Source organism: Acanthaster planci, linkage group LG19, assembly GCF_054643075.1.
Source record: "Acanthaster planci isolate LZ-2023a linkage group LG19, COTS_SCS, whole genome shotgun sequence".
NCBI classification, from domain to species: domain Eukaryota; kingdom Metazoa; phylum Echinodermata; class Asteroidea; order Valvatida; family Acanthasteridae; genus Acanthaster; species Acanthaster planci.
Genome location: NC_141795.1, coordinates 7,291,737 through 7,318,726, shown reverse-complemented (window position 1 = coordinate 7,318,726; position 26,990 = coordinate 7,291,737). Strand labels below are relative to the sequence as shown.

The following is a 26,990-nucleotide window of genomic DNA, read 5'->3' as shown; positions in this document are numbered from 1 at the left end:
TCTTAGCATGAAAAAATTACATGTAACTGTTGAGACCCTTTTATTCAGTAAACTAATGCAATGTCTGACATGTATCTGTTGGCAAATCTTCCCCAAAACATATTTTTATAATTATCTGGTAAAAATAATGATTGATTCAAAAAATCAAACTTACGGTTGTCATGACATTGGAAAAAAAAGAGGCTTCACCGTTTTCCAAACCTAAACACGAAATGCTAAGAGGTCCAAAATTTCAGTCACTTTTTCTCAAAATGTCCTGAGGTGAGACACATACGTGTACGTTATTTTACCACGATAGGGTTGTATAGCACTGGCCAGTCTCATTCATGTCATTGTAACCCCCCCCCAACTCTCTAAGACACTCCCAGTCTCTTACTCCCTTGCCTCAGAGTCATCCCATCCTTAATTTGTGCGCAAAGAGAGTGAAGGTGGCCATTTTTAAGTTGTGCAAAACCCAAGCAATACACATCACCCCGCAATGCTTTTGACCCTTCTAGCTAACTTGATTCTGAAGCACGACTCACCAATTGCATCTCACACTCTACGGTGCTCAACCAAGCATGAACATGGGCTTCAGTGTACAATAAGTGAAGTCAGTGGGGTACACACCTGGCTAAAATTTTCAAAGACAAATGTCTGATCCTTTAAATATTTGAGTAGTGTATATTGGTATACAGTACAATGCTGCTATAATGAACAGGGCAGGGTCCATACGCAATGCTTGGTGTAGCATACCTCCCCAACTATTGCAGTGTCAGTGGTACTGTTCCAATTATCACATTTTCATATGCCTAAAAATCAAAATGTTCCGTTTTCCATTAAAAAAAAAGAGGGGAAAAAGTCCTGGCAAAAGAGGGCGCTATTTGCAGAAAAAAGAGGGCGCTGTTTACCAAAATAGAGAGGGTGCTATTTCCTATGTTGAAATGTCAGTTGTTACATTTGTGTAAACAGATTCTCTTGTGCGGCTGCTTGTTTTGCTATGTGGCCCATAACATGGCTGTTCCAATTTCAGAGTTTATTGACATTTTAACTTTCGAGTCGCTGTCAGTAAAAGTGCACAGAAAATTTGGGAGCCAAGAGGCATGTTCCGTGTACCATATTGTTCAGTATAGTGGCATTGTACTGTACTTACATCCACATTATTTATGACTTAAGAGGTACTCTGAAAATTGAATAGGCAATCGGTCAGTTTGCTTGTGAAGAAAGACTATTGTTTGCCTTTAATTTCTTTTCATCGTAACGCATTGACTCCTATTAATGCACATTTTAATGTCTGTCACTTTAAATCATCACAAAAATGCAAGTCGCAAATTGTTGGCTCAGTGCTGAAAGGTCATTACTGCAAAAATGTAATTTTTGAAAACACTCTAAGGGCCTTACTCAGAGCACGAAAGAAATATTTAATTTAAACAGTTTTCTTTTTTTTTTAGCCGTAAAACTAGTTTTTGCGGCCATCACGTTTAAATTTTTACCAATTGTGTTTCCCAAATTTTTCACTAAACAGTTTAGCACTGACATGAAATTTGATTCATTTGAAAATATTACCTTGCGAAAATGCTTTGTGTGTATGTAAAACAATCACCATTTATTGCTATAACCAGTTAATTTCTATTTGCAAGTGAAATAAATGCTCATTTATTGAAACTAACAGAACAACTTGTTTGTACATGTATATTTGTTTGTAAAACTGTAGTACTTTGCCACTTCACCCTTCTCCTAATCTGGACCATTTTACACTGCCAGAGTTTAAGGTACATCTGTTTCCATCTTTAGATTTTACATTACAGCCTCATCCTACATGGCAGCCCTTCCAGTCTTAAACATCTTCCTAGCTCCTTATATAAAGTTCCCTCTTGGAGCCTTTTAGTCTCAATCTTATATGAGCTACAATAAACCCAATAGCAATATGGAACATTAAGAAGCTATGTCCTTCAACCCCATGGGATCCTCAGAGCTCTAATACTGATAGTCCCAAGCCCTCAGCCATCCACTCTACCCTTCCTATCAGCTCTCAGACTTCCAGCCCCTAGGCCTTCCACCCTTGCCTATCCCCAGTACACAGTTTGGCTGAAAAATATTCTAAGTCCAAACAATGGAAGGTTTAACATTTAGAAACGAGCACATTTCTTCAAGAAAGTGCCGTGGCATAGCGGTTAAGGACACTAACTGCAATGCACAAGGACCTGGGTTCAATCCCAGGTGGGCATGCACAATTTTGTTAAAAAACTTAGTAAAAAAAAAAAAAAAAAAAAAAAAAACCTCCTTTTCCGGGGACCCCGGGATTCGAACCGGGATCCCCTGGCCTGGCAGCCAGCTCACTAACCACCAGGCCACAGACCTCTTAACAGAATTTGTTTCGGAACTTATATTTATAGGTTAGGATTGCGCAAGTTTAAAAAAGGTCAGAGGGCAGAGAGACATTTGCATGTATTTAAATACTAATAGTATTTGAATATGTTAAATGACCGAGAATTCACAAAATATTCACACCTTGCACGTATTTCAGTATATTTTAGGTCAAACATATATTTGCAAACCTTTTGATATTTAAACTTCAGTTTTATATCATGTACATGTCACCAAAAATTTGTGTTGGTTGAAACTTGAGAAAGATTGTGCTAGGATTGAAACGTCAGGTCCTCTGCATTTTATTTCACAATTTTCGGTTTCTTGCAATAAACATAAAAATCTGTCAGCTTTTCTGGATGAGTGGAGGCGCTACTGCTTTGATGTAATTCAGGCAGCATTCAGTTCTTTGTTTCCTCTTTCCATTACCATTGTGTGATGTAGTAGGCTTCATGGAAAGGTAATAGCGCCCTCTATGGTTGGTGAGCTTTTTACAGCAGAGCCTCTGATGCAGCCAACACAGTGGAAATTCCTCCTGCCAGGATTGCTAGGAGAAACCAAGCAATGTCATCAAGTTCTGTCAATTTTATTCCAGTGTTAACCTTGAAAGTGGCAGGCTATTTGGCACCATCTCACAGTCGACATCTTGGCCGTCCCAAGCCCATTTTTTTTCAACACTCAGCGTGCATGTAAACCACTCCTTATCAATACAGATGTGGAGTTTCAAATCAATCTGACATACAACTTATAGTTGATACGGTTGAAGTTGAAGATTACAAGCATACCAGCCACTGTGTGCACTCAGCACAACAGTTGAAAGTGCAGGTACATTTTTTTTTGGTGACCTGTTTCGGGAAAGTAGGTGCCGCATGAGAACAGTATGTGTGATTTTCACAGAACTTCCGTCAAAGTGACTGTAAAAAGCTGCTACATGAAACTAAAGGCTTGGCTCGTTAAAAAAAGGGAAAAGTATGGTTGACCTCTTTCATGTGGCCAAGTGCTTAGGGTCTGTGGCTTCCAATCACAGGGTTGGAGGTTCGAATCCGGCTGCTGGCAGTATGCTGTGGCCCTTGGCAAGCCACTTCACCCCTGCTTGCCTCTCTCCACCTAGGAGTATAAATGGGTAGCAGCATTAGCTGGGGAAGCAGCCTGTGATTGATTGGCATCCCATCCAGGGGGAAAAAGAAATATTCTTGGTCCTTTCATGCCAAGGAAACCACAATAAACACCGGCCTGATAAGCCAAATTGGCTCGGACCAGCCTTTTTTTGCTTTTTCTTTCAGGAAAAAGGGTGCTTGTAACGAGAAAGATACATGTGCGATTTTCACGGAATTGGTGTCAAAAAGACCAAAAAAGAGAAAGTAAAACTCCTGAAGGCTTGACTACAGTACTGTGGCGATATCAAAATCTTGAGGGGGCAGATCTACTCTCTGGTTCTTTTAGGGTCAAATGAACACACACAATTAACTGCACAATGGTGATTGTTAAGTTGTTAAACCTCAAAGTGATTTGGTTCAGGTAATATCTTAGGACCCTAATTGGCTTGAGTGTCTGTATTTGAAATCTTCAATATTGCCTTGACATTACTTTGTGCATCTCTCTGTGACATCAATGTATGGCCTCAACATCATCTTCAATACTTATAAAGACAACTTACAGTCACTGCAGAAGACAGACTTCTCCTGGATGGACAGCACGTTTCTTCCACTCTCACTACCATCTCTGCTTCCATCCTCTTGCACACAATTGCCCTAACAATAAAGAAAAAGTCAACTGGACTGGAGAAATAGACAGGCCTCATTTCTGTCAATTGATATGAATGATTCCAAAGCCTTTTTCATAATCAAAACAAGCACAATATATAACTCTAACTGTTCAGGGTTGTTTGGCTAGAAACCCTGCCAGACACATCAGTCTGCATCATTTGTCAAGGTCATTTGCTTGCCCTGCGTAACAAGATCCTACAGGTCAACTCTCCCCAAGGCCAAACAGCCTAGGAGTCTGTGGTTGCCAGCCACCACAAGATCCAACAGTGGCACTGTTCAATGAGACTAGCTCCCATTGTCTCAACATGGCCAGTTTGTTTGGCTGCTGTTGATTGCCAAGTGCATCAAAAGCTGTGTTCCTATTGGACTTTTTTGGTTAACTTACCAAGACTTTCCTGTAGAATTACAAACTTAAATCCAATGAGAACACATGGTAAACTAACGTCCCTGTCAACTAAGATCGCCATGTAAAACTAACAGGCCGAAAAGGGTCGTGGAAGCTTTCCGCGCAGCCATGGTAAGTTGGCAGGGGCGCAAAAAGTCCAATGGACCAATGGAACAGTTCCCTTTCAACGTAGATTGACCGTGACCATGCTAAACATACGAACCAGACTACTGCCTTCACAGAGAAAATGGTAGTACTGTTCCCAGCCTCCAGCTCCATGCGTACAGTACAGCTGCATGCCACACACACACAGTGAGGCGTGCCCAGATAAAGCTATACATACATTGCGAAAGGGGCTTTTCCTGTTCGAGTTTGGCATCTTTGTGGCAAAAGTGGCCAAATTCGTCTGATTTTATCTTTGTTTTTGTCAGATTTTGCTGATTTCATCATGATTTGTACGGCAAAGGCAATGTAATTAGCTGGTTTTATAAGGCCTAACACAGCGAATAAACATTCTGTTACGGTTAAAAAACTCCATGTGGGAATGTGCAGTAGATTGACATGAAGGAATGTCGCAGTAAGTTTCCACGTACCCGCAGAAGAAAAAGTCAAAGAGGAACACGGCTATAGTGCATTAGACTTTTACATCTGCTGCAGAATGCTGCATCTGGCGGGGTCAGGGTCAAGGTCAGTATTTGCGAAGTAATACATGCAGTTTTCACCTCCTCTTCTAAAGGTTGCAGACTGCTGGCCCTCGCTTTGATTCCACAATCCGACCGTCTTGCTTGGACCTTCATCGATGTTCCAAGAGCAGATATTATGACAATAAGGGGCTTGATCTGTGAAATTAAAATAATCATAAAACGATTAAATTTATTCACCCATTTATAATAAAAAAGTTTCTTTTTACAATTCACAAGACAGATATTCATTTTCTTCTTGTTATTTTTAAGGAGCTGCAAAAAAATGTTCAAAAGTTCCAAATTGTGGCTTTCATCGGCAAATTTTGGAGGAAAGGTTTACAATCGGTTACGTTCTCAGCCACAAAACATGTGTTATCATGTCTACAAAGTGTATAACATCCGGCGGTCTCTTTAATTTTAATTTAATTTAGTTCTCTTAAACAGAAATTAACACAGAACCGTACATTTTTTTGATGGCTGCACCAAGTAGCAACTTCAACTTTATTTTAAATAAGGACAGATTTTTAGCTGAAGCAGATACATTATTTAATTTATGTCTGATCTTCCTGACCCTATAGGGGAGGGGAAAGGTTATCTCCCCCTCCCACACACAGTGACGTAACACCTTCCATCGCTTTCTACCCCACGCAGCCCCCTCCCCCTTCAACAATTTTCTTCCCCTCTTTTTTTCCCCCTTCATGGGTGGATGGTGAAGCCACCACAGCTGCCGAAATTGCAATTAAATCAGAAGGGGTAGCAGGTGTCAATTACATATATGTGTGCATGAGCATGATGTCATATCCAGACTAAGTTTACATGTCTCCGTGGTCCAGTCATCTCTTACCTGATTGCCAGCTGCCAGATGTGTATGCAGGTGTGGAGTCCAGCATCAAAATGTGCCAATGCAATGCAGGCATATACCGGTAGGGTGCATTCGATAACAAGGCAGACCTTGAAAAATAGCAAGCTATCACAATAAGGGAAACTCAAACTATGAAGAATCTTCAATGGCAAAGTTGCTGGGAACTGAATCAATAGGGACTCACATACCAATTCTACATGTAAGTATCAAAACCAAAAACACTTATCAACCCTTAAAAAAATGACCAAACTGAAAAATTCAATACGACTTGAAAACCACGATGAACTAAAGTTTAACCAAAAAAGAGCTAGGGGCTGTGGAATCACAGACCAGCCCAAACTTTATACTCGTCCACTGCAGTGCTCAATGTATTGTACATGTAGGCGGGCTGGCACATACAGTGGGTGTGGTCTTAAACTGCAAATGACCATCATAACATAACAATATGTTGGATTAAGTGCACCTAATTTTTACAAAATGAAGCATGGGACGGCCAAGTCACAGTGCCAGCTGTGACAAGTCACATGGTCCAAAATAACCCGGCTTTTTAAGCATTCAGCAGCGCAGTGTGTCAAACAGAACTTACAAGAATACATGTACATGTACACTCAGACTTCCATCACTGACTCTAGCAGACAGGACTCAAGCAGCAAACCACACTCCAGTTATGTGGAACAATACATGACATGTAAGTTGACTTGTCTCTGCTGATCTGCTTCACTGAGTATCATGGCCACACTACACGTATGTGGCCAAATTGAATGCAAGGAAGGGGAACTTTAAACTTCAGTCATTTGCAAAAAGTGTAAGACCACCAGGAATTTTACTGTTATTTCTGTCACTGGGCCTGCATTACATTGTCTCATTGAATAATTGAATAACATCACCATAGTGGTGATATATCTGTATACCCACTGGAATGAATGTTTTTTACAAAGGCAGGTCTTGTATGATATTTTGTCTAAGGCAGCATGGGTAAAAACAAAGAAATCAGAGAAAAAGGAGGGCACACTGAACAGACTTTTAACATTTCAAATCATGGACTTGTAGTCAAATAGCTCTTTAACCAAGACACAAAGGTTACACACTGAAAATAAATGTAAGTTGCCATGATTGATTGGTTTAAGTTTGGTTGTTCTTCAGGTTGATGCACTTTGTACGAGTGGTCCTAAACTTTTGCAATGACTGCACTGGCATACTACATACTTTTATAGGCATGAAAGCCTAAGGGGAGCTACTCTTATGTTACTGAGAGATATTGAGTGGGTTCAGTGACAAAGGAATAGAACCATCTCACCTGATTTATTCACCATCTTGGAAGTTTTTAAGCTTACAGCTTGAACACTTGAGGGCGCACTTTAGATACAACATAATGAGCTGAAAGGGTGGATTGTGAGAGGCGGCAAGTATCCAACAGTTACAAATACATATAGATTCATTCAAACACACACACACTTACCTTACATACTTAGTGTGGACATTCCTTTCTTTTCGTGCTGTTAAGAAAACCCAGTGAAAATACTTGTTTTCTTGAACTGGGAAGACGATTTTCAGCTGGCTTTTTGTACAAGGTTTCCTTGACTATTCCTCTTCCTTTTACGATGATGACCCCAACCCCAAAATACCTCTAAACTTCTTTTTCAGAGAAGGGGAAATGTCCTGTGGACATGTGTAAGTCCACAGAACGTCTTCCTTTCCTGCATCATTTGGACATCTTTTGTTCATTTGTCCACACTAGGTATGTAAGGTTAGCACATGACAGATGCTAGTTGAACGTACCTAATGTGGTGTGCAGTAATTAGCGTCCTCAGAGATCACCACATCTGCTGGTGTCTGGAGTTGCACATGTTCACTGCCAGTGAAGATCTTGAGAAAATCACAGTTAAAACAAAATTATGGTATCGAGATGACAAATAATTCAACAACAGGCATGATGGTCAGGAATTCGCCATTTGGGCAAATTGAACATGATAAACTGCTGGGTGAATTAATCAAAAAGGCAATTGAGAAATACCTGTATGTGGTTGATACCGTTCACGGCCGGGGAGCTTTATTCCAATGTTTAAGCCTTCCTCCACTTGTTTCTAGTTTAGGAGTAGGGCAATGTATACGGAGGTATAGTCCACTAGTCCACGTTTCCTTGGCTTTCCTCATGCATCCCTGCCAAACCTCTTTGCTGAAAAAAAAATGACGGCATCCAGAAATTGGCACAAATTCAGCTGACTGTTCCCTATTTGTGGCACACTTGAACAAATCTCTGAAAATCCCACATAAGAAGTTCTTCAAAGTTAATAAATTCTAGTATTACCCCTAAATATACATACATGTACAAACTTATTTTCAGAAAAGTAGGCATAACGTTTAATCGTTAGTAGTTACTTTCTTCACCGTGGGTACATTTTCAAAGGGTTCATGTTGCACTTCAGAAAAATAATAAAAATGGAAATCAGGTCAATAGACCTACATACAGAACATGATTGATGTAATTGGAAAGGTTTTGGAACTCAGTACAGTACACAGTGACAGTAGCAAGCGTGTGAACTCAACATTTTTGTCATGTATGATGTAGGCCTACGTAGGCCTACATGATCATGGATGTAGACCTATTGAAAGGTAGACCCATAAACGGGGCCAGACGTATACTCCCCCATCATATACTGGGCCCTGTTCCAATTCATAGGGGTTTCTTTTGAAAAACGTTATCCGGGATATCCGGGGGCATAACTAAACATCTGCTTGATTTTATGAGCTGAAATTGCACCGGTGTTTTCACTACTTACAGGGGTAAACTATCCCCTAGGTTACTAATTGCAGAAAACTTGCCTTTTCCTCGTTTGGAGGAAAAAATGTTGTCTTTTTTGTTGCCGTTTTCCCACTGCAGACAAATTCTGCCACACTTGCACGAAACTGACTTTTGCCTTCTCATCTGAGGTAATTAATGATGCATCCAAGTGCCTGGCCTTCCCAAATTACAAGGCCAGGCATCTCATGCACATGTCAGTAAATTTACATGAACAGTACATGCAATTTTAGAATTCTGGAAGTGAAATATGTGTACTTTAATACAGGTATGCTGAAGTGTGTCAAAACTTGCTTGGAAGATTTTTATTCATGCTGCAGCCAAGTGCCTGCCTTCCAGGGTTGACGAGACCAAGTTGACTTGGGACCAAGATTTTTATTCATGCTGCAGCCAAGTGCCTGCCTTCAAGAGTTGATGAGACCAAGTTGACATGGGACCAAGTTGACCTGAGACGGAGTTGACTCGGAGCGAGTTGATTCCAGACCAAGTTGGCCACTTCACACTGATGAGTATACAGTGTGTTTACATTGCCATGTTTTGCTGGACCATTTCCGAATCTTTAAACAAAAAGGCAATTCGTAGAGTCTAAGTTACTCAGACTATTATTAACTAATCTACATCATCCTGATGCAGTCATGTCAAATATCATTTCAAAAATTCAAATATGCACAGCATACCAAATGAAGATGGGCTAGTGCTCAGAAAAAAATTATTTTTGACCTTGTCCGGCTTATGTCATATGCGATGGCCTAGTGTTACAGCTGCACATGTGCACATCATCAAATCCAACGACTTGCTTGAGAGGGATAAACAATTTGCAAGATCTAAGTCATGTAGGGCCTAAGTTGGCAAGTTACTCACGTCATTTTCACAGAAATGGGCCATGTAAATGTACTGTAGGCATGCCCAGTGTTGATCCTACTCCGTCCTAGTCCCATGCTAGGCCAACTCCTACTAGTCCTAGGATTAGTCTCAACATGGTCTTATCCTTCCCCCGTAGTCTCAAGGACTAGGCCTATGAATTTTATTTCTGTTAAGTGTGGAATAATAAACGCAAAATACATTATACTTACACCATATCACGTACGTATGCCAGCGATTCCTGACACTAGTCAGTATCACGTGTACCACCGCACTCACGTGTTGTGATGTTGACAAGAATTTATCGATAAAATCAGTGCTCTGAATTGAAATATGTGATTGCCGAGCTTTCGGTAACTGAGTACCTTCGTCAGGGCAAGCAGATTCAGTTCTGAAAGAACGCGGAAAAATCCACGTTCATTCCATCTGGATGCAGCGTTCCAAGTTCGAAAATGACGCGCTAACTAATTCAGTCCGGCATGCACTGTATTATGGTCTACTCTACGAATCAACGGTCCAGTATCGCCCAATGTCCACGTGACCGGTTAATGAGGAATTGCTCCAGTTTTCCGGAAATAGCCGAAATATTCCGAAGTCGTCAAGTCTATATTCGGCATGTTCGGATGGTGGGTAGGCGAACTGTTGAACGTAAACTCTCGTATCCTAATGGCAGCTGTTAAATCTATGATCTACAGTTTTTGATTTTACATTGAAGTCGAAGGTCGCCTCAGTAATCTCCTCAGAGAAGAATCTAGGAAGAGTCAGCAGGACCTGACGACTGGCGATGCACTGTGAAATCGAAAACACCCGGGCTCGACTTGTGACCCCAGACCCTTAGGTCATATCTATTCACATCATATCCGTGGACGATACCTACCGATACCACTGATCTCTACTACCAGTGATACCTACAGTACCTGACCAAAGATTTTTTATCAAGAGTAGTCAGGGAATCTTTGGGCAGGGAACCAGACTAGTAACCACCTGTCTTTCTTTCGCCGATTGGAGGTGCAGTTCAGCTCGGGACAGATTGCCTCGCGGCCTCAGCGATTTATAAAAACAACACAAAGTTTGCACCAGACAAGGCGATGATCAGTAGTACAGGTGAGGGGATGTCTTCAAGGGTCCAAGATAATTTATGATCAATCCAGCAGCGCACCCAGGTTTTGGTGTGGGGGGGGGGGGCGAATTCGAAAGCGTATGCGGCTTGGGGCTGATTCAACATGATGTTGGGGATGAAAAAAATCTTCCTTGCTTTTACTGGTGGTGTTTTCTTGGATCTGATAAATACACCGATTACCGTTTCTTTTCTACTCACCTATGAAGTATTTTGTGTATTAAAATTCGTTAGGGGAAGCCCCTTCCCCGCTGGATACGGCCACTGGATCAGTCCAAGTGAAGAATGTGTAAAGACGGGAGCATCGTTCAACAAATAACAAGGCAATCAACTAAACAGTTATTCAGTTCTTCAGCACATTGCTCCCAAGCAAGCAGTAAAAATTTGTATATTTTCAAATTTTTTGGGGGTCGCTATAACGTCAACCTACTAGCACTGTTGTTCATCAGTCAATACCACTGATGTAAGTGTTATAGCGTTCTTTCAAATTAGTACCGAAGAATTTTCCTATCAAATCCTTGTTTATAACCGGCGGCAATTATAATTGTTTGGGTGGTTGTTTATAGATGTTAAAATAGGGTTCTTGTTTAGCGTGTCTGGGAGGGCTCAACATTGAAGCGGGCAATACATGTATAGTTTATTTCACTTTGTGGGTAGACGAGATTGAGGTGTGCCTCTGATCGCAAATTAAAAGCAAACAATAACAAGGTATACATGCGGGTATGGAAAAAAGAACATGCAAAGCCCAATATGTTGCAGTCTGTTCACTTGTTTCCGATCGCTCTCAGCTTGGCGAGTAGTTAATTCCTTTTCCCAGTTTTGCTTTAGAAAAGCTTTGAGAATAAACCAGTTGAATCAAATGTGATCCATCCACAGAATGTTTTGTATTTATCTGGTAAACAAATGAATTAAGTTGTGGGTGTAAGGATGTAATTACATAATCAAGTTTCAGGTTGTTATGTAATAAAGTGCAATATTAATGAAAGATATTAAATGCACTATTACTATGGCAGAAAGCCACATATCGTCCAGGTAAATATAAAAAGTTTAATTTCAACATTTTTAATAATTCATGTTGGGGAATACACATTTTACGGACGATGAAGAAAAGCCGACGTGGACACTGTGCTGATTTTCAAGAAAATGGCGATACCAAAGAAGGTTATTACCAACAACGAAACGTATACGGACATGCAGATAAACAACTAAGGAAAAAATCCAATGAGACCTGCAACTCTTAATTGGTGTCTCGATCCACAAATTTAATATATAAGCTTTATCTGGACCGGTCACCTCGAATCATTCCGCATGTTCTTGACGAGGACAGTCAATCAAAAAACAATCTGCCTGCTAGCTCAGGGTGTGGACCATGATTTAGCCAGGTTCCACACAAGTGCGCCTCCTATATAAGATAAATATCACAATGGCCACTCGCGGTCAGGCGACTGTTTCGTAGCTCCTGAGAGATTCAGTGATGGAGACCTTCCCTTATTTCTTTAGACACTGATCGCCATTTTGTACTGGCGGCCAAGGTTTTCCAGAAATTGCACCCTCAGTTGGGATCCATTTTTAGCTAAAATTATGGAGTATTTACGATCTACATTTTCTAATATTCTGGCAAGACTTTTTCGGATTGGTTCAGTCCAGCTCAGTCCATCGATCGACTGAACAATCAATCAAAAATGAAATCTATCAATCGGTCGACCAATTCATAGATAGATCATTAGAAAGAAAGATAGGTAGACTAGCCAATCAACAACAACAACAACAACAACAACAACAACAACAACAACAACAACAACAACAACAACAACAACAACAACAACAACAACAACAACAACAACAACAACAACAACAACAACAACCACCACACCAACAACAACAACAACAACAACAACAACAACAACAACAACATCATCATTTTATCCACGACCTGGATCAACTACCCTCTGCGGGGCGGGAATTGTAACGAACGGATCCGGCAGGAGAGCTACCGAAAGTGACTGCAGCTTTAATGTTAAAAAATGATGTACCATCTGGCACGCTGAAAATGGAATCGAATTGCCGACAGCAGACTCCAGTGATTAGGTTTATCGCAACGGGGTTATTCGAGTCTTTTTTTCACCATGTCTGGCTGTTATTACAGGTAAATTGAACTGGAATGATCCTTTGCATCACGAGGCACAATCGCGGGGCAAGAACTTCACAGACGACTCTTCCCACGTCAAGTGCAATCGTACAGGCGACCTCGAGCTAAAAAGGCCACTCTGTAATCGTCGCATGTCTCTACTTGGTTTTGTTATGATTGCCAGTATCAGATATCCATAACTGAAACCAATTCACCTTAGAGATGCTGGTTTCTTTCTTTCCTTTTTTTTTTTTACAGACAAAGCAGACATTTTCTGCTGGGTCACAATTCAGTCACTGTGTCAGCTTACTTCATTTTTTAGACTCAATTCCAGACTCTGCAAGTGGTTGACATGTTGGTCCTGTTTTCGTGGCAGAAAACAGCTGTCGGTAAACCGCCGAGGTACGGACTGCTCTCGTGCATATTTTATAGCTGCAGGGTTGTAGACGGGAATTAACCGACGCGGGCGAATATAATGCTCATATGGCCGCCATTAATTAAGTCTATAAAAAGTCACTAGAACAGCTGTATCCGCAAATGTTTAGTTACGACTTGAGATCGTGGGCTTTCATATCCTAATTTCATTTTCTGGTTTGACGAATTAAAGCGTTCAAGTTTAATGTGTCGGTATTTTACCAAGTGGTAACGATGAAAACAATGGCAGCTATTTTTCAATGTAAGTTAAACTATCGACAGCCAACAATTTTGAGATTTCTTCCTCAAGGGGGATTTACTTGACCTGAATTTAGAAACATAAGTGGTGAGAACAGCGTGCACTATATTGGAATTTTTTCACCAACTTTCTTCGTGTTTTCTCGGAGCCTCTGTACATAGCTGGAAGCAGTTCCACGGACAGGCCTTTAGCCGCTGCTTTGAACGAGATACCAATTACTTCCTTAAACAGTTTTGGCAGTTTGAGATAGTGGACTAGTACATTACATTGTTATTCTTTTCTTATTTTGGTATCTGAGGTAATTTCGTTATAAGTAGAAGCAGTTCAAGACCTTCAAATCTCAGTGCGGTCTTTGAATTTTTACGGAGAAATTGACCACTAAGTTTTCTGGGATTTATCAGTAAGAAAATTGATTGCTTTTAAACTTACCACTGTGTTCATTTTATTATGTTGGCCTGATTATACATGTTTATGACGAAAACAATAATCTTTAATACAAAATCGTTGGGTACAGTGACGATATAAATTTGTTATCAGCACCGTCAATTAAAGAAAGTGAAGATTCAGGTATAACGTGAACTCGGTTATCTCAGTATAACCCGTCAGTCAATACTTAATCGCAAACCAGCGGAGTCTCAAGAGGTTAACTTGAACCTGCAGACTCGTCCTGTGGTGACGTGAGCGTGCATTTGGCGTGAACATTACTATCAGCATAAGCCGACATTCAAATACTGGAATGCTGGATGGCAAATTTCACTCAATAATCAGGGCATTTTAATGCAAAACGAAGAAGCTCGAAACAGTGGTGCACCCGGAGGGGCCCCATGGGGGCTTGAACCCCCCTCCCCCAAGAGTTCATTTCTGTTTACTCTTTGAAAAATCGAAGATACACTACACAACTTTCTTTATTACTTGCTCTTACACTATAAAAACTCTGGTGTTAAAATCAACAGTTTTGGGTGTTATCAGATGACCACACCATAGGGTGATACTTTAACACCGCTAGTATTACTTGCAGACCGGTAAGCGTTACAGAGCACTGGAGGGTGTTAAGAGTAGGCCTAACACCAAGTAACACCCAAATTTTTAACTCAAGTGAAAAGTGTTGGTACAGTCCTCTGATAACACCATGGGTGTTAAATTCAACACCCCAGCTTTTGCAGTGTATACATCTGTACATTCCAGTCTCTATAGTGGAGCGACCAGGGAGGGGAACTCGAGTGATATGAGCATTTGGGGGTAAATTCCAGTCCAAGCCCCCACGGCATATCGCTGGTGCGCCACAGAATCGAAACCTATATAAACATCATGGCTTCTACAGGGCTATTCCAGGCTTTGGGGAAGCACTCATCAACAGGGGTCAACTCAAGGGTATTTCAAAGAAAATTGGCGATTTTCTTCCCCTTCCTTATGTCATAACCCCCCTTTTTATTCCTACCTTTTTAATTCTAATTTCTTTCCAAGGGGCCAAGTTCCCCTTGCGCGCCCCACCCCGAGACGCCTGTGAATATCATAAATCTGTTCAGAGTCCAAGCCACGCGAAAATGTTCACCCTAGGGAAATTCTCTGCCGAGGCTACAAATGCTCTGCCGGAGTGGATAACATCTCCCCAGCCGGCTCCAGTCGGTCATCATCCGGCCCGTCCCAGGCCAATTCCGACTGTCGCCTCTGTCCTTCGGTCGCTGCTGCAGCGATAAACTCGTCGGATGCTATCAACAACACTTACAACATCCCCAACACTCGATTTCCCACAAAATGGCCGCAGGCATTGTGTAGTAATATAATTTTTATCATCATTTCCTATCACGGTTAAGAGGAAACTAACGTCTGATTTCCCAGGACCGAGAGAAACGAGGGAAAAAACAAACAGTCGGTCAGAAGGAACGCATTTGCAGAGGACACTATAAGCCTTTTTTCAAATCCGCAGGGTTGGCTAGGCAAAAAAAAATGCATTTAGATCTATCCGTAAATATTCCAGAAAGCTTTTTGAATGTCACATGCGAAATCAAGAGATTGGTTTTGTTTGTATGAAAATTACGACTACAGTATCTTGGCCGGTACAACCTTATAGCATAAAAAGGAAGGACTCTATCTTTTCTGAGCGACAGTACAAAGTCTTTAGTATAGTAAGTCTTTTATTTCAAGAATTCCATTAAAAATTTTCCGTTGCATATAAGAGAAACATTCTCCATTTTTGAAAAGAATTTATTCGAGTGTTGAATGATAACCAGGAAATATATCAACCCTACCCTACTTTCGTGCTTGGAAGGAAAAGAAGTTGGCCAGAGGTTTCTACTGTCTCTTTTTATGCTAAAAGATTATTCCTGATCTTGGATGCCACATTCTGCTTACAATTTGGCATTCTTTACAGCCTTAATTAAAGTTTAGCAGTGTGTAGTCTATTTTAATTTTGTTTTATTTATTATTTATTTATTTTTTTTTATCTCTTATTGGTTTTAAGGAGCATTGTGATAAAATGTTTGCAATGGCAGCGTTGCTTCTCTTAGTTCATGTCACCATCTGGTGGTTTCCTAAAGTGAGCTGTCTTGTCTTGGGAAGGAAGTCTGTGTCCGGGGAGGCAGACCCATCCGTTGGGGAGGCCTCTGATATTCGGATTAACCCAGAAATGCTCTCCCCCGCGAAGGTGGGGATTGACACGGTTGATTAAGATTAGCTCCCGGGCAGTAGAGTTTCCAGCTTTTGGTGTGTGTGTGTGTGGGGGGGGGGCTAATTCAAAAGCGAACACAGCTTCGGGCTTATTTGACATGATGTTGGGAGAGAAAAAATCACCAAAACCTTATTCACGATAATGAAATTCTAGCGTTTATTTCATGGTGTTGTTTTCTTAGGGATTTGGTGCTAATATTGGGTACATAAATTAACAAAAAATGATAAATAAATAAAATGAAAAAAAGGGAAAAAATCCGTCGGGGGAGGGGCAAGTGCCCCCTGCCCCCCCCGGATACGCTCCCACAGGGCTATACTGGGTCTGCAACCCGAATCGGAGGACCAGGCGTCCCGAGACCGTCAGAGATCATATCATGCTGATAGACACACGACCTCTATACCTGAGTTGATTTTGAGGGAGGACCGGATCATTTCTCTTTAAAAAATACCATTATTGATTCAGAACATACCTTCTGATATGTGATGTGATCTGCGAAACCCTTCACATGGTGAACATTGTCATTTAGGTGCATATCAACTTCAAATTAATGTGGACACACTCTTGTGGTCTGATATATTTATGCACCAAAATGACAATGCTCACCGCAATGGTTTTCGCAGATCACACCACATAATCCTCCTTAGAACATTACACAAGCTCAATTTTTGACCTCTTCTGTGCATGTCATTTTGATTGCTGGTAAGTTGACTGGTTGGATCGTTTTCTATGTAAACACTGGACAGACATTCGTTTAGTAGACTGAAACATACCCAACCATTTTACACTGTACTTGGCAATGTGGGCACGGTGAATACAATTCAAATAATAGCGAAGAATACGTGTTGTCGCTATTCTAAAGTATACAATGACAATCACAGTAGGCATCTGAACTGTCAACATCCATTGGACCGTCTCCTCGTTAGCCATTTCCTATGTGAGGAGCATTAAGACTTGGTTGGGAGTTGGGACTTCCTGTAATAATAAACTATTGAATATTTCCATGCCAGGTATGGTGCTTGACAGAATATAATGTACTAAGTCATTAGCAGTCGCCTAATTTCAATTCATTTATGCTACATATTCAAGGTCCCATACAATTCGAAAGAGGCCCAAGGGCCACTTTTGTCAACTTGAAATATAAGCAACGATTTTAATTTTTTTTATCTTCAAAATAGAAATTTAATTCCAATTATTGTGGGTTTTTGTTTGACGAGTGTGGGCTCCCCGTCCATAGTGGTTAGCCCGTGGCAGGAGCGCCGTCCCAGTAACCCACATACAGAGTGATCTGTGTAGACCCTACGGCTAACTCAAAACTCACGTCAAGGGAACAAACAACTCCACCCCCGCTTCAAGAAGAAGAAGAAGGGAAAAAAACGAGTGGTGAGTGCCCGGTGCCAGTTCTTGTTGGGGTACTAGTTGTTGACATACCGGGGATAAAATATGAAGCAATTTTCCTTCCGATTAATAAAAGGGTGTTGACGGATGGCGGGAAGGGTAATCGAGGGGCTGCAGATGAATGCTGAATGAGACATCACCGACTTCAAAGATGACCGAAATCCAACATGTTGGAGAACATTCCGCCTCCGGGCACTGCAGGAGCGGGCTGACACACCGCCGCGCTGCCCGGTCGAAATTCGTCTCGAGCGACAGCCTCTTTTTTAAGGGTGTCTCTCCATCCTCGGTTTCGTGGCGGGTGACAGAATGGTGTTTAAAGTGAAACCGTCCTCGGAAGCGGTCAAGCCGAAGCACTAGTCCGAACGAGGAGTCGCACGAATCAATTAATGTATCGGTTTTCTTGTGTTATACTGCTTAAATGTCATCGCTGATGTTGACCTATCCTTTAAAGCTGACCCATTTCTAGACTATCTCAAGGGTTGTCGAAATGGAGAGAAATCGGCCCTGGCGTGTCAGGTGGGGGCGAGGAGGGGGTAAGTTACCCCAGAAGATATTATTTTCGAAAAAGAAATCGCCAAACCAGTAGAGACGGTACCATCACTTTTGGGGAGGGGGGTTACGAATTCTCCTACAGATGAAACAAAAATGGACTATCTTTTTTTTTTTTTCAAGAAAACAATTCCTCATTCCGCCAACCAAAGACCTGACAGGCAAGTTGACGTCCCCACGCACCCTGATATAGCTACTTTTATTGCCCTGTTGTAGTTCTATTTGGTATAGGCCTGGGCAAGTTAGTTAATTGTATGACCCCCAGGCCAATTCTGCGGTACTTGTCCTTTATATGTAAAAAAAAGTTCCCGAGCCGGCAGTGCATAGTTTCATAGCAAAATTCCAGAGATTTCTCTTCCCTTAAGACACCTTGAATCTGATTTCATTTTGGCAACTTGTAGAAATATTAGTATAATAATAAGCAGCATCCCCCAAATGCATCTTACTGTTTACCTACCAAAATGAAGCTCCAAAAATATTCTTTCAGCTCTGAGTAATCTATACCTAATACGGCACACGTGTACGTGTGCACATCATACACAGAAATTATCCCGCATTCGTAAGGTCGTGCATTTAATTCTGAGAATCCAACAGAGGCTATAGTCAAGTTGGAAATAGCAGGCACTTCCTGCTGAACATTTTGATATCCGTGACTCACATACAGTAGCATCAATACTGATTAAGCAGCGGTCGCAGATTAAGAAGCGAACCTGTGCACAATTATACGATTTACCTCTGAGAACTGTCATGACATTCAAAGACAAAGGTAAACACCGGCAGCATCTTCCGGAAACGTACATGTGCCTCTACATGCACAAGAGGGGAAAAGGCACCGGGATTATGTTTTTATTTTTTCACTCATCGTCAAGTTGCTAAGTAAATATTTTCCAGGTCTGTTAATAAAGACATCTCGGTATAAAAACTTGCTTCTGGTCATATATATATAAGAATTTGAATGCGACGTAGGAATAACTGCAGTAGTTGTACAATGTACGGTGACATTTAATGATACTAAAGCAAGGTACCTTGGGAAGTCAAAAGATATGTGGAAGGCGTATGTGTACAAGGGAAGGGGGGGATTGAAGCCACTGCATACACCGTGCGTACGGGGGTGTGTGTGTAAAAAGTTGGCATTTCGTGCGTACTACTTTATGGACGGCCCCTTGGTACGAGGAGAAAGTGGGTGTGCTGAAGCCATGGTTCCGTTGTGCATAGGTAAACTGAGGGATCGAACATCCATAAATAAATATGAGTGAGGGTGGAATTGTCACGGTGAAAAAAAAAGAGAACAGAAGCATTTCCCGGTGTTTATTTCACTCTAACCATCTTCCGATGGGCAAGGTTGGCATTATGCCAGGCAGGGGCCTGTAGGAAGATTACAGGGATCTACAAAAAATGACAGCGTACGACTTCTACGGCTACATTTCCAACCTACAGGACCTGGAACTTGGAAAGTAACTAGGGGAAAAAATGGACAAGATTGCCGCACCGTTTTGTTTCATAATATTTTCAGGGAAAAAATGATCTAGCTGCGTGCATGACCAATCCAAAATGTTCCACTGGGAACTGACTCGGACATTTCAGCTGAAAGATTTGGATACAACTAATTCTAATTGACAAGAGGAATTATGTGTAACACAACCTGAGTACGAACGGCATAGACAAGAACTTAGTGAAGATGCAAGGATTTAGCTATCCGCCCATCTTGGCTTGAGGACACACCAAATCGCAAGCCAAAATCAAATCAGCGCTATTAATTTGGATCTTTTTTTCATGTGGTGCCAAATCTTCCCAGGGGAGACACCCTCCCCGATTCAATTGAAATAATTGAAATCGGAGATTCTGTTTTTGGAAGCTGGCAGCAGCGAGATCACTTCCGCATTTATGGATGTGGACATGATTTCTCCAAGCCAGACTGGGCGGTCGTTTTTCTTTCTTTCTTTTGGGGGGGTTCTCCATTCCCATCTTTTTCTCTCCACTTCTGAACCCTCGATTTCACAGCCCTTTTCGACATCTCAACGGCCACCTTCGACCCTCTGGCTCCATTCCTCCTTGCTAATCGACATACAGTCTTTGTGAAAGAGAAAGAGACAGAGAGACAGGGAGTGAAAAAACAGCCCAGGGATCATTAAACCCCAAAGTGATCATCGGGAGGCAGACAGGAAATGGACAACGGCCCTCAGGTGTCCATTACTGCCTATTGATATTCGATGTCCGGCATCCTATTATTAACTACAACACCCCCACCGAGGAGCTGTGAAGATTCCTCCATCCATCCATCCTCCGCCTTTGGACCGTCTTGGCCGCGTGGCTGACAAGCCATTTCAGACCAGAAGGTGTTGAGATCAACACCCATTACGCAAGTAGTTGGAACTTTTATCTAACTAACTAACCTTCGCCTTTAATGAAATATTCCTAACACGAATCTCATACACGATGTGCTTTTCAACATAGGATCCATGTAGGGTCCCCCAGTTTGGTTTCTACCCTAATCTTACAGGAAATCAATAGACAACTTTGTTGTACCTATGGGACTACACCTAAAACATACCAAAATGTTTAAGACATAAGGCTCTCTTTCGAGTGTCGTAAAGACTCATAGAGATTAATCATATCTTATTTATGTTTGAATGAAGACACTGTTTAATTCGAGCTCACTAAGTTGAAAACGCTGTTGAATCTGCTCTGCTCACCATAGGAGTCTAAGCAGATTCACAAAGTTTCTAACTGAAGAGGTTGGAGTTGATTCAGCTTGGCCAATGGGAGTCTTTGGTTCTCTTAGACGCGGCAAACATACTGGTCCCACCGGCCCCGCTGCGTCAGTTTGAGCATGGGCACGTTGAATCTCAAAGGGACTGCTTTGTTTGCTGCCAATGAGCGTCTTCGAGTCTCACACTACCAAAATGTATAAGACAAGGACCGAGTAAGCGCAACCTCGTCGCCAGATTGGTCTTTTTTTGCGGTGGGGACACATTTTCCTTGAATTTACACCTCAGCTTGAGCGCGTCGGATTATGCACAACTGCTATACATGTCTTCTACAGTCTCCATTGATATCGATTAGACTTGATATCTCATTGAATCGTCTCACTTTTTCAAGAAGTCAGGTGACTCACAGACATGCAACCCTGCATTGACGAGCGTGCTCAATTCAGCATTCGATCTTGCCGGAAGTGCTCGACCAGCAATGGATGGTATTGGAGATTCGACACCAGAAATATGTGATTTAAAATGATGTTGATTTAGGGGGAGGGGAACGGGTTGTCTCAAAGGAAGTGCACTGACATTAAAGATGTCATGTGCAAACCACAAGTCTGTGAACTCTGTCAGAGGGGGCAGCTTGTCATGTCGTTTATTTAATTAAAGCGAACGTGATGCAGCAAAGCTGATTGATGTTTAAATCGATTGCCAAAATGGCTGCTCATAAGCTCATCTCTGTGAGTTCAAAGGCGCATCATGGGTGTAAATCAAAAATAAAACCCAACATTATTTTTTTCCCTCCATAAGCGTCTCAGTCGGACACGCCGCAATCAATAGGTGACACTGCAGTTCCGGGAGGGAAAGCGCTGACATAGCGTGGAAGCAGCAAACTCTTCGCCCGCGGGGGGAGAGAGAGAGGGGGCTACCGACCCACTGGGTTAGGACAGGAGAGGACCGTGCACGGCACGCAGTCGGCGGTAATTAACCTCATCCTGTCCCCCTTCATCTCGATCAGCTCATGAGGGTTTAGGAGTACTTTCCAGGATTGAGTGCACTTAATTATTTAGCCAGCCATGACTGGCACACGCTAATGGCATTTTGCAAAACAGGCCTGACATTTATAAATTCTTCTCCAGCCATTTTTTTTCCTCAAGCGGAACTCTGAAGTGCTAAACGCAGTGTCCTTCTTGTTTGCATAACTTTTTTTCTCAATTTGTTCCAAGTGTTCTACGTGTTATTTGTCATCGTTCAAGTTTACAGCGATTTCGTGACAGGTGTAGGAACCAACTTTTGACCTCAACTGAAATTGCAATCAATGTGCGCAAAAGATAAGGGTTTTACCAAGCTTTACAGCGTCCTTTTCAAGGTCCTTTCAAGAGGCCTCTTTTTAACTGTGAATCTTTCTGTGATATTGCACATCTTACACGTAGTTTGAGTAGTAGTTTCCGTGTTAATATGCATCTGACGCAAGGCTTTTAAGGAGTCTGGACCTCAGAATAACACAAAACGCCTGGCTGTATCGTGAGTAATCCGCTTTTGACTGATGTGACGTATTTAAAGGGGTTATACACATAGAAAGGTGATACCAAAGCAAGATGTTTTGTACCCTGAGTATTGGCAAGATTTGATATGTATTCAGTTCCACGATACAAGATTCAGGTACAATCTCTAACGACAATGTGAAATACTACTTAGTACAGCTGTAAAGAATTTATTTCATCATTTCGGCTCAGACTTCACAGGAATAAAAAGTGGATGTTCAGACTACAATGTCAAGAATATCCCATGTCAATATGTCAAGAGGTATCCTTGCTGATACTGAGCTGGAAATAAAACTGTTCTGTTACGGAAAAGGCTTGGTTCAATATCTGAGTCGAAATTCGCCTTGCCAAAGATTAAGTTCCTTGTTTCCGAGTCTACAGGGAGGTTGAATGAGATATGTACAATTGCCAGTTCAGATAGCAACGAAAGCCGTACTAACATAAGACGCGATGGCTGCACGATTACAAGAATGTCCTGAAGATAACTTCCATAGATCTTAATATAGTCCAGCCGCAATTACTTTTTACCGTACGCTCTTCATGTATTGTGTTTCTGGCCGACAGAAGAATTTCTCAAATCAAAATAGGCCATGGAGCTTTTTACCAAGGCAGCGAATGTGACTGCTTGAGGCGAGTCATGCAAAGAAGCCACGTCATCTAGATTAACCGCCAGAATAGGTCCATTACCAACTGTCGTTTCAAATCAGTCGCCTCTAGACCAACCCTTCCGTATTAAAACAAGAAGGCAACTATTTCCATTGGCATTCATTGAGGATTAATGCTGTAAATGGTTCGGGCACTGTAAAAAAAGGCGCAATAGTTTAAATCCAACTTTCTATTTACTGCAAGACATGAACTCCTCCAATTTCGCTCCCGATCCCTGACGATTTCGTACGGGTCATCTGAACGCCAATTAGTGAAGTTCCCGTATATTCGTCTCTTTAATTATCAATAGGCTTATTTCATCTCTCTTAATGTTCAGTGCAGACTTTGAGTGTGCAGCTGGAGCCTAAGCTTCGGGCGTGATTACATCGGTTCCCCTGATGAGTCGAGAAAATGTCAAGCTACCGAATATAATATGCATTATTACCGCTGTAAACGCTCCCTAGCTTTCTCCAGGTAAGTCCCGGTTACGACACCGAGAACTGATACAAAATTAGAAGAACCAGTGGGACGATGACTATATACGCTTATACTTTAATACCCAATAGCAACTCGATATATATAGCTTATGGCTGGATTCACTTTTCATTTGGGACGCTGCAAGCGCGACCCTTTCTGATAAGGGAACAATATCAAAGATGGCACTTCATTTGAAGATCATCAGAAGGTGGCCTTTAAAGACCTCGCAGTCTCTAAAGGTATAAGAGGGAATTTAATTCATTTTATTTTAATTTGAATTCATTGTTTTAGTCTGGCATATTGGGAGACGGTAATTTAAATTGGTAATTGATTTTTGTATAAGTGGCTAACCTCTGTACTTCTTCAGCTGATGAACTCTTTACTAGTACGAGGGTCCATCGTTTCAAACTAAACAGAGTCCTTCTCAAAGGCATAGAGATAAATTATTTTAGCCTCAAAACATCAAATCTTGTAACTTGTTTGATTTGTATTCAGGTTAGGCCTATTGCAGCCAGCAAAATATTTGGCAGTAAACACTGCACAATGTAAATTTGATTAACTTCAATAAAATATCACAAAACCTGGTTCGAGTGATATAAATGGGAAAAGTGGGTACTTCAAGTAGATCATTTTCACCTTCTTAATTTTCGTGTACTTTTAAAAGAAACACCCTAACTTTGAGCTCTCTATAACAATTACCACAAGTATCTATACTGTAGGTATGATGCAGGCAACAAGAAACGAAATGCATTAATCAAAACAAACAACTGAGAAATATCATTGGACCATTTCCGGTATTCTTATTAGTAGCAGTACAGTTTAGTCTCAATATGAACTTTGTGACTCTCAGCGTTCTCTCAAATGTGACCCACTCTGTGAAAATGAGTCCTAAGTCGCCAGTGCCACTTTGGAGTAAAAAGTCCTTGAGAATAATTTTGTACAGTGTAAATTAATAGGAACCCACAGCATTTTTCACCTTGGAGTATCCACTTTCATCACGATGGCAAACTGAGTGATACATCAAAACAAAAAACTCAATTTGCTCTTTCTAGTACAAATGAAAACTCAAAAAGTGGCTCTGGCGACTTAAGACTCATTTTCACAGAGTTGATCACAAATGTATCGACAGTTATTCGACAATAAAAATAGTAAGGTGGTGAGCAAATCAATTAACTATTGCTTCCTGACTAATTCCGAAATTTTGTCTGTGGTGTGTGTGCTAATAACAAAGGTCAAACTTGGGGGAAAGGACTCGCGATCTTGTATACATTTTTCTTGACGATCTCCTGAGAGATGCATACTTGAAATCTGCACAAATACTCGCTAAATTCCAAACGTCTTCTTTTCTCGCAGAGGAAAAAGAAATCCACGATGTTCTGAGAAAGCTGTTAATATTCCGCAGGTGTTTTGACTCCCAGTGCTGAATACTCAAATCAGATAATTCCGCCTGAATTTACAGCCCTTCTTCAAATTTATTCTGGACAGTGATTCTATCGCGGCAATCTATCAAGCTAAAGTAGCGGTGATATTTTTCCAGGCCGAGTTCAAAAAAAGGTTTTTTTTGTTAAAAAAAAGGTACAGTAAGGCTCACTGAAAAAGCTCGCTATAACCCTGTCGCAGGATTTAGGAATCGAGTGAAAGCCTCGTGAGAAAATTAGGTAATGAAGTCGTCCCCTTTTTTACCATCGGAAGTGGGTTATTCGTTTGGTCGCTTCGGTTCGGAAAAAAATCTTCATTTGGAAGGCGGAAACACGCCCGACAGATTATTGCTAGGACTAGGGAAACGACTAGACTGCCTTGCTGCCTAGATTCCAAACACAAGCAGGAGCTACGGGCGGTCTTTTCTTTACGGGTCTTACGGCGTGTGGTGCCAGCCCTCTTTTTCTCATTTTGCCGTCCGACACGTGTGTTTTAATTGGGGCTCCAGGGATGTCATTAATCGAGGGTGTGTGGTAAAGAAGCGTGGTACTTCAAATGCAGCGATATAGAATTAATATACCCAGAAGTGGCCTGCCCTTCAAGCGCATGCCGGCTGCATTCCTTATTTTCAAGTACAGCGGATGGCTTGCTGAGAAAAAGATCAGCACACACCAATGAGAGCAATACTATCAGAAAACGCCCCATGCCAAATGGTAGGCCCACCAGCAAATGCAAATCTCTTTCATTAAATATGAGCAAGGAAAGAACAAACTTTCACGGGCAGCTAAAGTCGCCTTTATAGATTATTATTTGGTCCGTTCCACATCCGCATCCGTTTGCCGCGTCTCACTCTGTGCAATACGGGCGTATCACAACAGTGCGCCACCAAGAGGTTACAACGCGTTGGCCAATCACAAAGCGCGACATTTGTCGACCCTTTCCAAACGCGCACTGGGTGGACGGATTTCTCACATTGTGATTGGCCTACGCGTTGCAAACTCTTGGTGGCGCACTATTGTGAAACGCCCGTATTTAGATGGACGCTCTCCGCAACCTACGCGTACTGATTTTAGTTCAAGCACATCTTCGCTTCTTCTGCGTTGTCCTGTATTTCTGTTCAATGTTTTGTTGGCACACCTTCTTTAAATTGTAAATCTTTCTTACTGTGTGTCTTTCTCCAACCTAAATTTTGCATACGGCCGTATATCTGATATTTATATGCTTGTAAGAACCCGTTTTGTCCCCTACTGTGGGTACTTTTCTCATATAAATTTGCATTACATAATCGAGCAAAAGGTGAAAACAAAACATACATTGGCAATATTGGCCGATGTTTTTCATTACAAGACAATTAAAAATTCAGTCCATTGCTGTTAACGAAAAATCCTGGCACAAGTGAACAGGAATAGAAGTTGCGAACGAAATGAAACGCCAGAACGGTATTGCTCCCCTGTCTGTTGGACACCGTTCGACGTTACCAATCCAATTAATTCGAGCTCAAATATGAGTAGAAAAATATGCGTATCCTGTTGACAACGCACAGTGCTGACGGCAATTTAGGGGGTTCAAACACTCGTAAGCGTGTGGAAATGACTATTGAGCATTAACGATTTGTGATAGATTGAAATTGTTTTGATCTGCGCAATTTGATCTCTGCATTTTTCCAGAGGGCCAGCGAGGCTGTTGTCTTCAACGCTGCCCGCGCCGCTCTTTAATTCCCAGTGTTATAGCCGTTACATTAGACAGCGAATTGCTTATAATATGAGAGTGAAAAACAGGTCTGTAGAAGGTTTCAATTTATTACAGAGTAAACAAAATAGTAAAAAAAAACGTCAGAGGAGAGTGAAGATAGGAATATATTAGCTGATGGTGCAATCTTATTGCGACGCCTGCGCTGGAGTTGACTCCAAGTCCCTCTACCATTGGGAAAATTGCGGATGCTCCATATCCCGCGCGAATTCAGAGAATGGAACGTT

At 41.5% G+C, this 26,990-nt stretch overlaps 1 protein-coding gene and 1 long non-coding RNA gene across 13 annotated transcripts; one reads left to right on the top strand and one right to left on the bottom strand.

Annotated features, from left to right (window-relative positions):
• Nucleotides 1-1,558: 1,558 nt before the first annotated feature.
• Nucleotides 1,559-10,056, bottom strand: LOC110977544 (uncharacterized). 12 transcript variants are annotated; one of them, XR_015423391.1, is made up of 9 exons: nt 9,916-10,053; nt 9,137-9,399; nt 8,057-8,218; nt 7,822-7,908; nt 7,340-7,419; nt 6,025-6,131; nt 5,220-5,288; nt 4,004-4,097; nt 1,559-3,453 (listed from the first exon to the last, which is right to left on the bottom strand). XR_015423391.1 is itself a non-coding variant. In XM_087130078.1 (9 exons), exons 7-9 carry the CDS (start codon nt 5,292-5,294, stop codon nt 3,368-3,370), a joined length of 255 nt encoding a protein of 84 aa, XP_086986204.1. In that variant the 5' UTR covers nt 5,295-5,336; nt 6,025-6,131; nt 7,340-7,419; nt 7,822-7,908; nt 8,057-8,218; nt 9,137-9,399; nt 9,916-10,053; the 3' UTR covers nt 1,559-3,367. The 12 variants fall into 12 exon arrangements, 10 of the variants coding, with proteins under 10 accessions (XP_086986204.1, XP_086986201.1, XP_086986203.1 ...); XM_087130078.1 differs by having other exon boundaries at nt 5,220-5,336; XM_087130075.1 differs by lacking the exon at nt 7,340-7,419 and having other exon boundaries at nt 5,220-5,336; nt 8,866-9,174; nt 9,245-9,399.
• Nucleotides 10,057-10,703: 647 nt separating this feature from the next.
• On the top strand, nt 10,704-11,680 carry LOC110977548 (uncharacterized). The gene is made up of 2 exons (XR_015423392.1): nt 10,704-10,807; nt 11,055-11,680. It is a non-coding gene; the product is annotated as an uncharacterized LOC110977548 (long non-coding RNA).
• The last annotated feature ends 15,310 nt before the right edge of the window (nt 11,681-26,990 follow it).

Coding starts and splice junctions, on each gene's coding strand:
- LOC110977544 (XM_087130071.1), bottom strand. CDS start 4,776: ATGGAGCTGGAGGCTGGGAACAGTACTACCATTTTCTCTGTGAAGGCA. Junction 4,098..4,578: donor TTCGGCCTGTTAGTTTTACA/TGGCGATCTTAG, acceptor CTTTATTGTTAG/GGCAATTGTGTGCAAGAGGA. Junction 3,454..4,003: donor GTCTGTCTTCTGCAGTGACT/GTAAGTTGTCTT, acceptor TTATACTCCTAG/GTGGAGAGAGGCAAGCAGGG.